General features: G+C 35.3%; 2 protein-coding genes across 2 annotated transcripts; both read left to right on the forward strand.

Moving 5' to 3' along the window:
- The first annotated feature begins 4,443 nt into the window (after positions 1 to 4,443).
- Positions 4,444 to 8,266, forward strand: LOC114736141 (cucumisin-like). Its single transcript, XM_028923919.1, has 9 exons — positions 4,444 to 4,600; positions 4,734 to 4,828; positions 4,956 to 5,190; positions 5,932 to 6,454; positions 6,532 to 6,635; positions 6,725 to 6,940; positions 7,035 to 7,146; positions 7,255 to 7,468; positions 7,588 to 8,266. Exons 1-9 carry the CDS (start codon positions 4,527 to 4,529, stop codon positions 8,109 to 8,111), a joined length of 2,097 nt encoding a protein of 698 aa, XP_028779752.1. The 5' UTR covers positions 4,444 to 4,526; the 3' UTR covers positions 8,112 to 8,266.
- A 2,831-nt stretch (positions 8,267 to 11,097) lies between these two features.
- On the forward strand, positions 11,098 to 15,428 carry LOC114736142 (cucumisin-like). Its single transcript, XM_028923920.1, has 10 exons — positions 11,098 to 11,175; positions 11,367 to 11,455; positions 11,660 to 11,754; positions 11,845 to 12,079; positions 13,100 to 13,619; positions 13,694 to 13,797; positions 13,880 to 14,098; positions 14,208 to 14,319; positions 14,428 to 14,641; positions 14,728 to 15,428. Exons 2-10 carry the CDS (start codon positions 11,382 to 11,384, stop codon positions 15,252 to 15,254), a joined length of 2,100 nt encoding a protein of 699 aa, XP_028779753.1. The 5' UTR covers positions 11,098 to 11,175; positions 11,367 to 11,381; the 3' UTR covers positions 15,255 to 15,428.
- Positions 15,429 to 17,321: the final 1,893 nt, after the last annotated feature.

Here is a 17,321-nt window from a genome sequence, read left to right on the forward strand (position 1 = left end):
AGGCATTCCTATGGGATGATTTTTCTCCCAAATTTTAAGAATTTTTACTTAGCAACTGTTTTGTTTAAAACTGCAATAACATGCCCTTTTGAACTTAAAGTACTTGATGCCTTGAAGAAGTAAGCAGATATTTTTCCTTGACACAGTATGGCTTGGATTCATTTGTTTAGGACCCTCGTTGGATTTGCATTGCTTACAAGCGAAAAAAGTAAAATGGAAGTGAAAAAAAGAATAAGAAAGCTTGAAGGACACTAAAGAAAAAGGGGGGAAAGTGGCTTGATGGATAGATATCAACAGTAATACTGTTTTGTTCTGGAAAGAACGAAGAAGTACACGGTTTGGGATGAGAGATTTGAAGGAATTGGAATCGGAATACGAATAATTATCAATGCCTGTAATATATTAATAATTATTTGTAACCTTCAAGTCGCCATTTTAAAAAAAGCAATTAATTAATCCCGCCTTACTCCTTTTGTTCATGCTTCTATTTGAAACTCTTCTTCTGTGTGTTTGGCTGCTTTCCGTTGCGGCTCATCAACTTTTCCTCTTTGTCCGTTACTCCTCTCTCTTATCTTCAACCAATCCAGCTTAGTTTAATTTAATCACCTCCATAACGACAACTATATATTCAATCATCAAATCTGAATAACACTTTTTTGATGATTTCCTATTGATAATTTTGCTCAATAATTTTCAATCTCAGTTTGGCCCGTACACGAGAGGCATTCGTCAAAATTATTGTGGTGGTTTATTCTGTCTATCCAAATATTCCTGGACCATCCTTCGCTTGGCTGTCATTGAACATATATATAGATGTTTTATGAGGTAAAAGGGGTACTGTATATATAAATATATACTTTTCTGATCCTTAATATAGGATGTAATTATTAAGTTGATTTTTGTACTAAATGTAAGGCCTATTTTTTATATTTATTTTTTTTCTAAAGTACGCTTATGGATACTCCATTAACCATAATCAAATAAGAGAATGAGGGAAGATATTAAGGAAAATGACCATAGTGTTTTAGAAAAATGTCATGTTTCTTATAATTAACTAATTTATCTAACTTCTTTAATCGAATCAAATTAGTCAAATATGTCTTATATTAAGAATTGGAGAAGTATTAGATAGATATTCAGGATGTGGCATCTTGTTTTTCTTTTCCTCTTCTACTCGCTGTGCTTGCTCTAAATGATGCCACGCCCATTCGCTGTTACTTGAATTCCAACAGGTATATATCATCAAACATCTCTCTCTCTCTCACACACACACATTCCCATGTCATTGTTGATTAATTATTCTTTTTTGTTCTATGATCTGCCAATTCTGCAGCAATCCAACTGCTGTTATTTTCAAGAGTAATGAAGTCAAAGATTCTTTGGCCCGTTACGTAGCTTCCTTTTTTTCAAGGGGTCAAAAATATTTACTCCCAACATTTTCAAGGTAGCCAGAATCACTGCCACTGGTTATGAATTTTCGGTCTGCTAGCTCTTTTCGTGGATCAATAGTCATTGAAATGATGATGTTGTTAATGGGTCTTTGTAACCTGATATAGCTGCTCCACAAGCAGATATCATAGCCGCATGGGCTTGCATTTCCCCATGTCCAAATTTGAAAGGAGATAAGAGATTATCAAACTTCAATATAATATCAGGAACTTCCATGGCTTGCCCTCACGCTACTGCAGCAGCTGCGTACGTCAAGTCATTTCATCCCACACGGTCTGCAGCCGCAATCAAGTCTGCCTTAATAACTACTGGTACTTGCTTGATTAATCCACCAATATCAACTTCTTTGTAAAGCTTTCTTATATATATAATGCTATAGTTTCTCTTATATATGATGACATGCCGTTCTTTCCATGTATGTATATCACAGCCACTCCAATGAGTTCCGCTCTCAACCCAGAAGCTGAATTTGCATACGGAGCTCGACATATCAATCCCATTAAGGCATATGTGACCCCTGGTTTGGTGTATGATATTAGTGAATCAGATTATGTGAGGTTCTTGAGCGGACAAGGTTATAACAGGACAAGCTTGGGAAGCCATTGCAGATGAAGACGTACGTCAATTGTAAGAAAGCTCAGAATGAAACAGTGTGGGACATCAATCTCCCATCTTTCGCTCGAGAGAAACATCTCAGAACGTGTTTCATAGAACCGTGACATATGTTGGATCGGCTACATCTGTATAGAAGGCTAAAGTGGTGGTTAGGCCGTCTTTGTTGACTACTCAAGTGACGCCAAATGTTTTGTCATTCTCGTCTGTGGGTGAGAAGTCGTTCACAGTTACAGTTGAAGGAACAATAAATGTGGGAACAGTCTCTGCTTCTTTGATTTGGGATGACGGCAATTTCTAAGTGAGGAGCTCCATTGTGATTTACAGTACTCATCAGTGAGTACCATGCACATGGATTCTCAGTCTCGTACTAACAAAAGATGATTTCGTTCTTTCATTTTTCTTTGAATATGGTGTTGAATAAAGTCCATTGAATAAGAGTGTTTCACATATATTTGATTAAATTTGTCATTGTTTATTCTCCTACCGTATAAAATAAAAAGATGTTGAAATGTTTGATAGTTCCGTTGGCTGATTAGAACGTGGTGCGAGCAACGTCCCTGCATATCTAAGGATGCTTTGATTTTCTGCCAATAAAGGATATGGCTAATTTATCATACATATTTTGTCTATATCTAGTCTCAATTAATCATTCATGACCTTTTCTTTTACACGACACTTCAGCATCACAAGTTGCAAGCTATAAGTGAAGATGCCACGGAGAATGAAATTCAAAGAGCCTCTGAGTTAGAAAACTAGTCTTGATTACTTAAGCGATGATATAAAGAACATAAATATATTGAAAATGCTGTGTCCTAATCTGTGTTCCAAGCATGCAGCAAAAGGAAACAAGCCACAGTATAGCAGAGAGAAGAGAAAACAAGAAGGGAAGAGGAGGAAGAAGGAGACGGCGAAGTTCATGTGTTGGAGGTTTCATTTTGCAATAAACAGCATTATTGCCAACATCACCCTCAAGTTCAAATGGAAGATATTTCAGGAATAATGTTTCAGATAATAGTAATTTTCAGACCCAGAATTGGGATGTTAATTAGTGACTAGACATATATCATATGGGATTGAAGTCTGAAATGAAATGCTTCTCTTTAACCTTGCATTGCTTTATTAATAGGAACGCCCAGAAATGAAATGATTCCCCTTAACACTGTGGGATTTAATTTGTACGTCCCACCATAAGCATGGAGTTCTGGGGCGCCCTTGTCCTGTTCAAATCCTTTGACACTTTATTATCTTAATACGCCTTTTTCATGCTTGGACAATAATAGTAAAAGCATCTCCCAAGGGCTAAAGCCATCTGAACCGGATAAAAGTAATTTACAGGCCGGCTTTAATTATTGTGAACTTTTAGATAAAGTATTATACATGGCACTATTAATGTGGAATCTCAGTCTTCCATGGCCGTCCATATCAAACCAAAGAGAGTTTAAAATCAGTCTGATTAAATTTATCAACTATTAATTGTGTAGTCATCTTTCTGGCAAAAAAAAAACAAAAAAATTTTGATTGTGTAGACTTGCAGAGTGAGTATATCGATGTGACTTCGGCAATAAGGCGCGTATGATCCGATAATTTTTAAAATTTTAACATAAAGTCATCCTCTAAAAATTATACAACAAACTACATGATTGGTAATTTATGATAAAAACTACACACAGAAAGAAATTAAAATATTTAGAGACATCATCACATCAAAGAAATGTAAAAGCATCATGGTTTTGACAAGCACCAGTAAGATTCATTTCTCCATATCCCACATCTTATAAACCCTAAATGTCAAGAGACGTAAAAAATGGAAAAGATACTTTAATTATTAGAAATATCTCGATGTGACAAGTCATGGAACATGAACCACTATTAGCCATAATTAAAAGAGAAAATTAAAAGTTACACTCTTTAGCTAAATCAAATTCAGATCAAATAATTATAAATGAAAAAGACAGATCGGGACCCGTAGTGGTATGAAAAGCAAATTTTGATTTTCCACAATAAAAATGATACTGCTCCGGTCCTAAATATGATACCTATTTTATAGTGCAAATTACATTACAAAATGAGTCTTATATTTAGAACCAGACTAGTAGATAGAAATTGGGACGAGAGTTCAAGCATGCAATGGATCCTTTTCCCATAAATACCATATTGGAGGTCTCGCCTCAAACACATCAAAACCATAGGAAATATCATTCCATTTGGCAAATATAACCATGTTGTCTCTAAGCTCCACGCATCTCCTCTTATCTCTCTTTTTCAGTTTGCTTATTATTCAGACACACTGCGATGATCGAAAGGTAAACTAATGTGTGGCTTTATCACATATTAATCATCAATCTATTTCATCATTTTTCTATATAATAGTATATTGATCGGAGCAGCATGATTATTGAAGTCTTGATCTTCATTGCTTCTCATTAATTTATTCACATTTTGGATAGACGTATATCGTGTACATGGGGGATCTCCCGAAGGGAATGGAAGTCACAGAATTGCATCACATAAGCATGGTTCAAGGAGTCCTTGGCAGGTCCTTACTACTTCTATGCTAATTAATCATCGTTAAGTAAATACCCAGTTAATGTAATTTTACGTGGTTTTTAATTCAGTGGCTGAGTAGCCAATTAATTAGAGGCTGACTGTCCGAAATGGTGATGTATCAGAAACTTCGCACCAGAAGCTTTGGTCCATAGCTACAGGAAGAGTTTCAATGGATTTGCGGTGAGGCTAACAAAAGAGGAAGCGAAAAGAGTGGGCGGTATAGTTTAGATATACTTTCCTTTTCTTTTTTTTTCCTTTTTTCCTTTCTTCTATATATAAACAAGTCAGACATATACCAGAGAGTAATATTGATGAAATACTGAAGCCAAGTTTATACATATTAGGAATGGATGGTGTAATCTCTATGTTCGAAAACAAAAGGCACAGGCCCCAAACAACGAGGTCGTGGGACTTCATAGGGTTCCCACAGCAAGTCAACAGAACGAGTTTGGAGAGTGACATCATCGTCGGAGTAATCGATTCCGGAATTTGGCCCGAATCTGACAGCTTCAAGGATCAAGGTTTTGGTCCGCCGCCCAGAAAATGGAAGGGCTCTTGCCAAAACTTCACTTGCAATAAGTATATATCAATACATTTTCAGTTTGCCAAAGGTCTGGTCGAAAATAAAGAGAAAACTAGGGAATTTGAAACTAGCCAAGAGCACAGGTCAAAACTGAAAACTAATGATTCAACTAGTTAAAAAGACTATCTGGTCAGATTTTTTATTTATGCTCTGAAAATTTAAGTCTTTTTTCTAATAGGTATTAGGAAATTAATAACTATATGGGTATATTATAAAATAAGTATATACATTGTAGATATTTTATAGTATTTCATAATTATTTTGTTTTTTATTTTCTTAATTATAAGAATATTTATTGGCTTGTCAAATTATTTTTTGAACAATACATACATCAAATTCCTCATATCTATTATGTTAAGTTCCCCAATTCCAATCATATAAGGTCATGTGTCTAATTTTTAAAATATTATAATCTAGCCATAAACTCACATGAAAAAATGGGACACATAGCCTTATATGATTAGAGAACTTGGCACAATGATATCAGAAACTTGACCTAAGTATTTTTTATTTTATTTTTTGACTTTTCATATTTACTCACTTTAATTTTTTTTGTTTGAAATCATTTTTAAATATTTGTTTTATTATTTTAAAGTAGTTTATTCATTCGAAATATGTATTAAATCATGACTTGCTCCAGTACAATAAGAAGAAAAATCAAAGGCCCTGACTGTGCAATGATCATTTCATGTTTTACATATAAATGCCGATCACTTCTTATGTACATACATATGCAGCAAGATAATTGGAGCAAAATACTTTCGGGTGGATGGTTTGCTTGGCGAAGATGGTACTATGTCTCCAAGGGATTCAGTTGGTCACGGCACTCACTGTGCATCCACAGTTGCAGGAAACTGGGTTAACTCGGCGAGTCTATTTGGGTTAGGCTTGGGCACTGCAAGAGGGGGAGTCCCATCAGCTCGTATTGCTGTGTACAAAGCCTGTTGGTCATCAGATAGTTGTTATGAAGTTGATATTCTGGCAGCATTTGAGGAAGCAATCTCTGATGGCGTTGACATACTCTCTGTGTCACTTGGCTCTCTATCTGTGGTACACCGTGACTTGTTTGAGGATGTGTACGCAATTGGATCTTTCCATGCAATGAAGAATGGCATTCTAACCTCACTTGCTGCTATGAATTCGGGCCCTCAGTTGTTCACTATAAGTAGTTTTGCTCCATGGTCGCTTTCAGTGGCTGCTTCCACTATTGATAGAAAGTTTTTCACCAAGCTTCAGTTGGGGAATAGCATGGTTTTTGAGGTAACGTACTTAAATTATATTACTACTAAGAAACCTCCTGTTGGAATGGTTTGAGAAACACATATATGTCTATGTAGGGAGTTTCAGTGAACGCATTTGATCTTCATGATAAAAAGTACCCATTGATTTACTCTGGAGATGCACCCAATATCACTGGTGGATTTAACAGTTCCATATCGAGGTATATATATAATTGTTTTATTTTAAGATGTTTATAAATAATCATCCCAAGTATTCTAATAATAAGTATTGTTATTTATTTTTGGATAGTTATTGCGTTCAGAACTCTTTAGATGAGACATTGGTGAGAGGGAAGATCGTTGTGTGTGATGCCCTAATAGATAATGGAGCACTGAAGGCTGGGGCTGTTGGTGTTATCGCTCCGACGATTTCCCCAAAAGATGTGGCATATGGGTTTCCGCTTCCTCTCACTTCGCTTACCCGGAAAGATGGCAAATCCATTCGCTCTTACTTAAATTCAACAAGGTATGCACCCATCCAACAGCAAACAGCATCTCCATGTGAAATATTGCTCACTCCATCGTTGTTTCTTAGCAATTTAATTAACTTAATTTTGCAGTAATCCAACGGCTACTATATTTAAGAGCAATGAAGGCAAAGATTCTTTGTCCCCATACGTAGCTTCTTTTTCATCAAGGGGTCCGAATCCAATTACTCCCGACATTCTCAAAGTAAGTACGTAGGTTCACAACTACTCATAAATAGTACTTGTATAGATATAGCAACTCTCTTCAAGAAACAATATTGATTCAAATTATTTTAATTTGTTGCTGTTGTAGCCTGATTTAACTGCCCCAGGAGTAGATATCTTAGCCGCTTGGCCTCCCAAGTCCCCTGTTTCGACTGTGAAAGGAGACAAGAGGGAATCAGACTTCAATATAATATCAGGAACTTCCATGGCGTGCCCTCATGCTTCTGCTGCAGCTGCCTACGTCAAATCGTTTCACCCCACCTGGTCCCCGGCAGCAATAAAGTCTGCCCTAATGACCACTGGTAATTACAAATCCACTAACTATCAACTTGCCTTTAATTAATCAAGCAGATTCGCAAAGCTCTTTTCTGTTCCTACGATTATTTCATGCTTGTTTCTCATGAACACGCATATATTGTAGCTGCTCCCATGAATCCTGAGCTCAACCCGGAAGCTGAATTTGCATATGGAGCTGGACAAATCAATCCCATTAAGGCACTGTCTCCTGGTTTGGTATACGATATCAGTGAATCAGATTATGTGAGGTTCTTGTGTGGACAAGGTTATGGTACAAAAACATTACGGCGCATTACACATGATGTCATCAACTGTAAGAAAATTAAGAATGAAACAGCGAGGAGTCTCAATCTCCCATCTTTTGCTTTTCAGACAAGCATCTCAAAAAGTTTTAGCATTGTATTTCACAGGACTGTGACAAATGTTGGAGCAGCTATGTCGGTATACAAGGCTAAAGTGATTGTTCCTTCATCCCTGTTAACTATTCAAGTGACACCAGATGTTCTGTCGTTCTCATATGTGGATGAGAAGAAATCTTTCAAAGTTACAATTGAAGGACGCATAACTGTGCCGATAGTATCCGCGTCTTTGATTTGGGATGATGGCAATGTGCAAGTGAGGAGCCCTATTGTAGTGTATGATCTTTAATAAGACTCGAGTAGTGACCAACCACGTACGTGTCCATCATCAGCCTCGTACATGTTTGTTGTCCCATGGAAGGAAGAAGAAAAATCTTGGTGCGTAGAGTGGACTTCATGCTACCGGCAAATGATGATTCGTACTTGAGTGTCTTTCAGTTACTCGGAGAATAAACACGCCTAGTCTGTTATGTTGTTTTTTTTTTTTTTTTGGGTACTGAAAGGAGCTATTATATTGTGTTTAATTTTATCAATTAATGTTTCATTGTAGGCTTCTATACAAGACAATGAGTGGTGCATGTGTGCGTTTAAATATGATATATATATATATATATATATAAGATAATTAGTGTACGCATTCCCATGGGATGATTTTCCTCCCAAATTTTAAGAATTTTTACTTAGCAACGGTTTTGTTTAAAACTGCAATAGCATGCCCTTTTGAACTCGAATAACTTGATGCCTTGAAGAAGTAAGCAGACATTTTTCCTTGCAGTTTTATGAGTGGTTTTTTAATAGATATGCACCTGTTATATGTAAAATTGTAAAGATTAGAAAAGACAGAGAAGGAAAAAGGATGAGATGGAAAGAAGGGACACTGCTCCCAACACAATGGATTGCTACTATATACAGTCACTAATTCCCTATATGAGAACAAGAAAAATTTATTGACAACAGTTATTATTTTATAAATATTATTCAACTTTTCCCTATAATTTTTTATATTAGAATTAATTTTTATAGTATTTTATCATTAAATGACGAGTTGGAATTGAAGGGGAGAAAAAGGAGATTACAGACACGAAAGTCTATAAACATGCTGGAAATTATAGAACTTACAGAGAGGTTACTAGTTTTGGGTCATGTTTGTGCGGAGGCCCGAGGAAATGAAGATAGGGAGTGGTGATTTTCTAGTGTTTGGTGTAAGGAAGACATTCTCCCCAAGGCTAACAACTCTCCCTCAAATGAAGGAGACACCTTTCCATCAATAATCCGAGGGAAACTCGCCGCAAGGGAGTGTTTCTGAATTTACCAGCTTAACTCTTGTTATTTGTAATATTCCCATTGTGCCCTCATCCCCTTCCTAGTCTCTATCAAAAACTACACCACGGACAAAACCACCCCTGAAACTTTCCGTCACACCAAGTTGATGGCCAGAAACATTGAACTCACAAACAAAATCAAAACACAATATCTGCAAAATATATAATAAAACAAATATTTAAAAAAAAAAAAAAAGCTAAGAGAAATATACAAGGTGAAGAGGAGGAAGAAGAAGTAGAAGAGATAACGAATGATCACTTTGAATTTGTTTATGTTGTACATGTGTTGGAAGTTCCATTTTGGAGGTTGGCTAAGTGCATTTAATATATTAACAACTGATGAAATCTTGGAATCAACAGCATTATTGCCAACATTACCCTCCACATGAAATGGAAGATGCTTTTTGGAATGTGTATACTTTCTGTCCCATCCATTTATGATGTTAACTAGTGACTACACCCACACACACATGTATATCATGGGATTGCAGTTTGAAGTGAAGTGCCAGAAATGAAATAATTCTCCCTTTTTTTGATTAAAAAGCAAAATGATTCTCCCCTTAACATTGTGGGATTAAATCTGCACGTCCCACTCAAGCGCACAGTTTGCAGTTTTGGCCTTGTCTTATCCAAATCCTTTATCATTTTATCATATTATAATTCCTTATAGAAAAAGCATCTTCCAAAGGCTAAAGCAATATTCAGCTCAAAAAAAAAAAAGGCTAAAGCAATATAAAAGTCAATTTACAAGGACATCAATTATTGTGAACTTTTGAATAAAGTATTATATGTACATTGACTGCATTATAGCGTTGGGTTTTAGTCTTCCACGACCCCCTTCTCTCTCTCTCTATATACACACACACACATGTCAAGCTAAGCTTTGTTGGGTTTAAAATCCATCCGACTAAATTGATCAACTTTTAAGAAAGTAGATCTTATGAGGGTGGCATCGATGGCACATGCGCTATAATTGATAATAAAAGCTATACACACACAAATAAATTCAAATGTTCAAAACACCATCTGATCAAACAAATGCAAAAGCATCATATTTCTACAAACACCAATAAGACTCATTTCTCCATCCCATATTTATAAATCCTAAAACTCATATCTTGTTGTCAAAAAAAATTTAATTAATTTGAACCAACACGGATGAGTGCAAAATAGTATATGTGGATAAGCACATATATATATTTATATTTAATTCTATTTATAATGAAAACACTGATGTTAACAAGTGTAAATAACCTAGCTGGTAGCCCAGTTTCAATTTTTAGCTATGCTAAATTAATTTGATTTCCCCTTTGAGCCTCTTTTTTTTTTTGGCCGTTTCTGCTTCGAGCTAGTTGTGTTCACACCAAACCAACTCACTAGTTGAGTTCACACGTAACAACCAACCCAAATGTATATAATTTGTTTTACTGTTTATTTGGAAGTATTCCAGGAATGGGATCTTATAAAAGTTTGATGGAATTGATACTAGATATATTAGAAATTCTTTTCTGCGTTGTAAAGAAAAGTGAATTCTAACAAAACTGACCATTTGGAAAATGGGACGCGTCAAGACTTCATCAAAAGGCAGTACTTTAAAGATATCTCGATGTAAGCCACGGAAAGGGATAGCACTTTTTTTAACAATAAATGAATACCACTATAATCTTAATTAAACAGAAAGGTTAAAATCTTTAGATTTTAGTGAAATCATATCAGATCAATTCAATTAGAGGGGAAAAAGAAAAGATAGACCAGGACCCGCATTATGAAAAGAAAATTCGAATTTTCAACAAAAAAACAAAAAAGAAAAGAAATGTGAACCGTGTATGTGTGATGGAAACTGGGGCACCAAAGCATGGATGCTTTTCCTATAAATATACCATCGGACAGGTTGCTTCAGACACATCAAAACCAAAAGATCTGTCACTTCTTTTAGCAAATATAAACATGTTTTCTCTAAGCTCCATACATCTCCTCTTATCTTTCTTTTTCAGTGTTCTTATTATTCAGACACATTGCGATGATCGAAAGGTAAACTAATGTCGCTCTATCATATATTGATCGATTAATAATCTATTTCAGAATTTTCTTTACAAGAGATCGGAACAGTATATCAATTCCACGCATCCTCTTTTCATCCCTACTTAGTACTTTTTAGCTCGATGTGTTGAAGTCTTCACCTTCATATTGCTTCTCATCAATTTAATCACATTTTGGAGTAGACGTATATCGTGTACATGGGGGATCTCCCAAAGGAAATGGAAGTCACGGAATTGCATCACATGAGCATGGTTCAAGGAGTCCTTGGCAGGTTCTTACTACTTATTAGTCATCGTTACCCAATTAATGAAGTAATTGTAGTTTTATATTCAGTGATCACTGGCTAATAATTCATTAGAGGGTTATTCGATTCCACCGTACGTTCTTTGCACGTTAAAAGATAAGTTATCTGAAAGAGGGCTTTGATGTAGAATAATGAAGAGACTCATGACAGTCCCAAATGGTTATGTTTCAGAAACTTTGCACCAGAAGCGTTGGTCCACAGCTACAGGAAGAGTTTTAATGGCTTTGCGGTGAGGCTAACAAAAGAGGAAGCCAAAAAAGTGGGCGGTACAGTTTATATATCCTTTTTTCTTTTATTTTTTTATTTTCTCTTCATATATATATATATATATAAACAAGCCAAATTATATATATCAGGAATGGATGGTGTAATCTCTATGTTTGAAAGCAAAAGGCACAAGCCCCAAACAACGAGGTCGTGGGATTTCATAGGGTTCCCACAGCAAGTCAACAGAGCAAGTTTGGAGAGTGACCTCATCGTCGGAATAATCGATTTCGGAATTTGGCCAGAGTCTGATAGCTTTAACGATCAAGGTTTCGGTCCGCCGCCCAGAAAATGGAAGGGCTCTTGCCAGAACTTCACTTGCAATAAGTACATACCAGTACATCAAAATATCTCTCCAAATTAAAGAATGCGTTCTGCTTTAAAAAAAAACAAACAAACAAACAAACGAATGGGACCAACGAACTAGAAAACTAGCAAGCTGGTGTTTTTTATTAATTTGGCCTGGTCCAAAGTAAAGGGGGAAACTTGGGGATTTGAAATAATTAATTAGCCAACCACCGGTCAAAACTGAAACTAATGATTCGACTGGTTGAACTATTTGGTCAGATTTTTTTTAATCCGCATTCTTGAGATTGAAATCATGTTTCTAATAAGAATTAGAAATGAATAATTATATGTGGGTGCATTATAAAATAAGTATATACATTATAGATCCTTTTATATTTCATTACTTCGTTTTCATTTTCTAAATTATAAGAATTAACTTATCAAATTAGTTTAACCACTTTAATCAATTTTTGTTACTACCTTAGCTCCTTAATATAAGAATTTGTTTAACTTTTATTTTGATCCTAAATTTAAGACTCCAATCCAATTTGTCTCTTATATTCGTTTATTTATTTATTTCCAAGATAGTCTTTATAATAATGATAGTTTTAACTAATATACTTAATTAACAAAGATATTTTAAGAAAGATAATATCTATTTATTACAAATAACTAATTTAGCTAATTTTTTTAATTTTTTTAAGTTAGTCAATTAACTCTTATATTAAGGACGGAGGTAGTATTACTTAATATTTTTAATTTGAATTATTTTATTATTTTAAAAATATATTAAATTCATCATAATATGAAAAAATCAAATGCCGGGACTGTGCAATGATGATTTGATGTTTCATACAAGGGTGCCAATTTAATATTTTTATATTATAAATACTTTTTATTTTGATATATATATAATTTAAAATAAAAATAATTTTATACGAGACCCTTCTTCAAAAGATAAATTTATTATTAAAAAATTGCAAACTGAAAATTTTTAACCTATACTATTGTTACAGCCATGAGCACTAATTAACTACTTGTGTATATATATACACGCAGCAAGATAGTAGGCGCAAAATACTTTGTAGGCCATGGGTTTCCCGCCAAAGATGACATTGGATCACCAAGGGATACAGATGGCCACGGCACTCACTGTGCATCCACCGCAGCAGGAAACTGGGTTAACTCAGCGAGTCTATACGGGCTAGGCTCCGGCACAGCAAGAGGGGGAGTCCCATCAGCTCGAATTGCTGCATACAAACCTTGTTGGTCATCAGGTTGTTACGACTCGGAAATTCTGGCAGCATTTGACGAAGCAATCTCTGATGGCGTCGACATAATTTCCGTATCACTCGGCGAAACCTCGGTGATCCATCCTAACTTGTTTCAGGACATATTTGCGATTGGATCTTTCCATGCAATGAAGAACGGCATTTTAACCTCAATTGGTGCCGGCAACTTGGGTCCTGAGTTGTTCACCATGACTAGCTTTGCCCCCTGGTCGCTTTCAGTGGCTGCTTCCACTATTGATAGAAAGTTTTTCACCAAGCTTCAGTTGGGAAATGGCATGGTTTTTGAGGTAACACTTTAATTATATTGCCAGTAGCTAAGAAATCTATGGGAACGGTTTGAGACACATATACGTATATGCAGGGAGTTTCGGTGAATACATTTGATCCTCATAATAAAACGTATCCTTTGATTTATTCTGGAGACGCACCCAATATCACCGGTGGTTTTAACAGTTCCATATCAAGGTATTAATGTTTTTATTTTAAAATATATTATGAATGATCATCCCAAGTATCCTATTATACTAACCAATCTCATTTTGGACAGTTCTTGCGTTGAAAACTCTTTAGATGAAGCATTAGTGAAGGGGAAGATTGTTGTGTGTGATTCTGTTCCGAAACATAATGCGGCACAAAAGGCTGGGGTCGTTGGGGTCGTCGTTCCAATCATTTCCTCAAAAGATGTGGCACATGCTCTTCCTCTTTCTTTCACTTTGCTTACCCTCAGAGATGGAGAATCCATTCGCTCTTACTTAAAGTCAGCAAGGTATGCATCCATCCAATAACTAACAGCATCTCCGTCTGTCTCTGTGTGTGTATGAATAAATTTACTGGCTTTATCGTTATTTTCTATCATCTACCAAATAATTTTGCAGTAATCCAACAGCTTCTATATTTAAGAGCAATGAAGGCAAAGATTCTTTGTCCCCATACATAGCTTCCTTTTCATCAAGGGGTCCGAATCCAATTACTCCCGACATTCTCAAAGTACGTACGTAGGTTCACAACTACTTATAAACACTACTTGTATACATATGGCAACCCTCGTCAAGAAACATTTGTGCGATTCAAACTATTTTGTTGTTGCTGTTGTAGCCTGATATAACTGCCCCCGGAGTAGACATCATAGCTGCTTGGCCTCCCAACTCCTCCATCTCCGGGGCAGCAGGAGACATGAGGGAATCAAACTTCAATATAATGTCAGGAACTTCCATGGCTTGCCCTCATGTTTCTGCTGCAGCTGCCTACGTTAAATCGTTTCACCCCACCTGGTCCCCTGCAGCAATAAAATCTGCCCTAATGACCACTGGTAAATATTAATCCACTAATATATCAAATTGGTTTTTTCTGTGGTTATTTCATGCTTGTTTCTCATAAACACATATATAATTGTAGCTTCTCCCATGAATCCTGAGCTCAACCCGGAAGCTGAACTTGCATATGGAGCTGGACAAATCAATCCCATTAAGGCATTGACTCCCGGCTTGGTATATGATATCAGTGAATCAGATTACGTGAGGTTCTTGTGTGGACAAGGTTATGATACAAAAACAGTGCGGCTCATTACAGATGATGACATCAACTGTGAGAAAATTACGAATGAAACAGTGAGGGATCTCAATCTCCCATCATTCGCTTTTGAGACAGTCATCTCAAAACATTTGAGCGTTGTGTTTCGTAGGACTGTGAGAAACGTTAGAGCAGCTATGTCTGTATACAAGGCTAAAGTGATTGCTCCTTCATCTCTGTTAACTATTCAAGTGACACCAGATGTTCTGTCGTTCTCATCTGCGGATGAGATGAAATCTTTCACAGTTACTATTGAAGGACGCATAAATGTACCAATAGTTTCTGCGTCTTTGATTTGGGATGATGGCAATTTCCAAGTGAGGAGCCCTATTGTGGTGTATGGTTTTAATTAGCCTCCAGTAGTGGCCAACCACGTACGTATTATCCAGCATCATCAGCCTGGTACTGTGTTGTCCCATGGAAGGAAGAAGAAAAAACGTGGTGCGTAGAGTGGACTTCATGCTACCGGCAAGTGATGATTTGTTTGTTAAGTGTGTTTTTCAGTTACTCAGAGGAAGTTTAATAAATAAACACGCCCACGTCTGTTGTATTGTGTTTAATTTTATTAATTTGTCATTTTAGCCTTTCAGATAAGATGACGAGTGCACATATGTTCACGGGATAATTTTGTCCCCCAAATTTTAAGAATTAGTAGTATTTAGCAACAGTTTTGTTCAAAACTATAATAACATGCACTTTTGAACTTAATTAAATAAGTTGTTCTCTTGAAGAATTAAGCAAACATATTTTTACACCAGTTATATAAGTTTGCTTCTCATGCATATAATAATATTGAACCCAACGCGATACGTTTTTTTTTTTTTTTTGCAACGATACATTTCGACTATACAGATATTAATTTCCTATAAGAACAAAAGATTCATTTATATTTGCATCAGTCGTATTTTATAAATATTGTTCGATTTCTGTGCTGTTCTGAAAAGTGGAATGATTATTTGTTTTTAATATTTTGAAATTATGACACGTAAGTTTTTATCATTACAATTGATTTATATATTACTCTATTATTAATTAATTCCAGGAAAGTCTCTTTCAAAGCATGCTGTGTAAATAGAACTCACAGAAAGTTAGAGAAGTCAAAGGAGAGGTGATTTTGTCGTGTTTGGTACAATGAAAAGAGTTTAACGAAGGAGAACAACTGTCCCTCTAATGGAAGGAAAGTAGGAAACTCTCTCTCCTCATGGAGAGTTCGCGAATTTACCATATTTTCCCTTATCATTTGAGATATTCCCATTGTGCCTCATGTGTTTGGTGTACCTGTTTCCCGTAATTTCTACCATGAATGCATTACGTATTTATAATTATTTTTTCAAATTTTCTTATTTTTATTTTTCAAATGAAAAATATGATCTTATTTTTTATTTTAAATTTATTTTTATTTTTATTTTATTCTTTTATATTCTATATTCCACATGGATCTACCTAATATACACCAGTAAATCGAGAGTTAGTTTCTGAAGTGAAGGCATGTTCTTATTTATTTTTTATTCACACATCAATCAATATGTTACAGCATCAACTCAAATATGAGAATTGTTGTCAGCTCAAGTTAAATATAAATTTTAAATCCTTAAACTTACTTAAAAGTAACTAAATCCCTTCCCCTGGACTCTTATCGCTAGTAAAGCATGTGCTATACCTTCCCAAATATCTTATAGAATAAGTTTGAATTAAAAAAAAATGGATTGAAAGCTACAGATTTAAAGATCATATATATATATATATATATATATATATATAGGATAAATCGAACTTAAAACCGGGATACATCTTCCTATTCAAATGAAAGCAGAAAAAGAGGAATTAGCTTAACATGAACCAGTATGGAGAAGACTGAAAAAGACAAATTAAAACAAGTGGCCTCTTGAGATCGATGTCAACAATACTGTGTTCTGGAAAGTTGTACACTGTTGTGCATGAGAGATTTAAAGGAATTGGAACTGAAATTGGAATACGAATATATAAATCAGTATCATACATTGTACTAGTTATATAGCCTTCAGCTTTCCTTTCTGGAAAGCAATATTCCAATCTTACTCCTTTTGTTCATGCTTCTGTTTGAAGCTCTTCCTTTATGTTTCGCTATATATTATATATTCAAACTCAATAATATTTCCTTTCACTATTTTTTTTAACTTTTAACCAACTTTCCTTTCCCCAGAAATTTTTCGCTCTGCAGCCTTCTTTCCAGTGATTCTGGTGGCTGCAAATTAAAATGACTCTGCTAATTAATGACTCTTTGGACAACTTTCAGCTGCTTCTCTTAATAACCGTAAGAGTTGTTTTCAATTTTTGATCGTATCAATTCTGAAAAACACATTTGTTTCGGATAATGATGCCAAAATCCTCGTGCAAACCTTTTTTTTTTTTAAATTAAGTTTCTTCATTAAATATTTTTA

This window comes from Neltuma alba, unplaced genomic scaffold (genome assembly GCF_004799145.2).
Source record: "Neltuma alba isolate B1F8T4 unplaced genomic scaffold, ASM479914v2 tig00013313_pilon, whole genome shotgun sequence".
NCBI lineage: Eukaryota > Viridiplantae > Streptophyta > Magnoliopsida > Fabales > Fabaceae > Neltuma > Neltuma alba.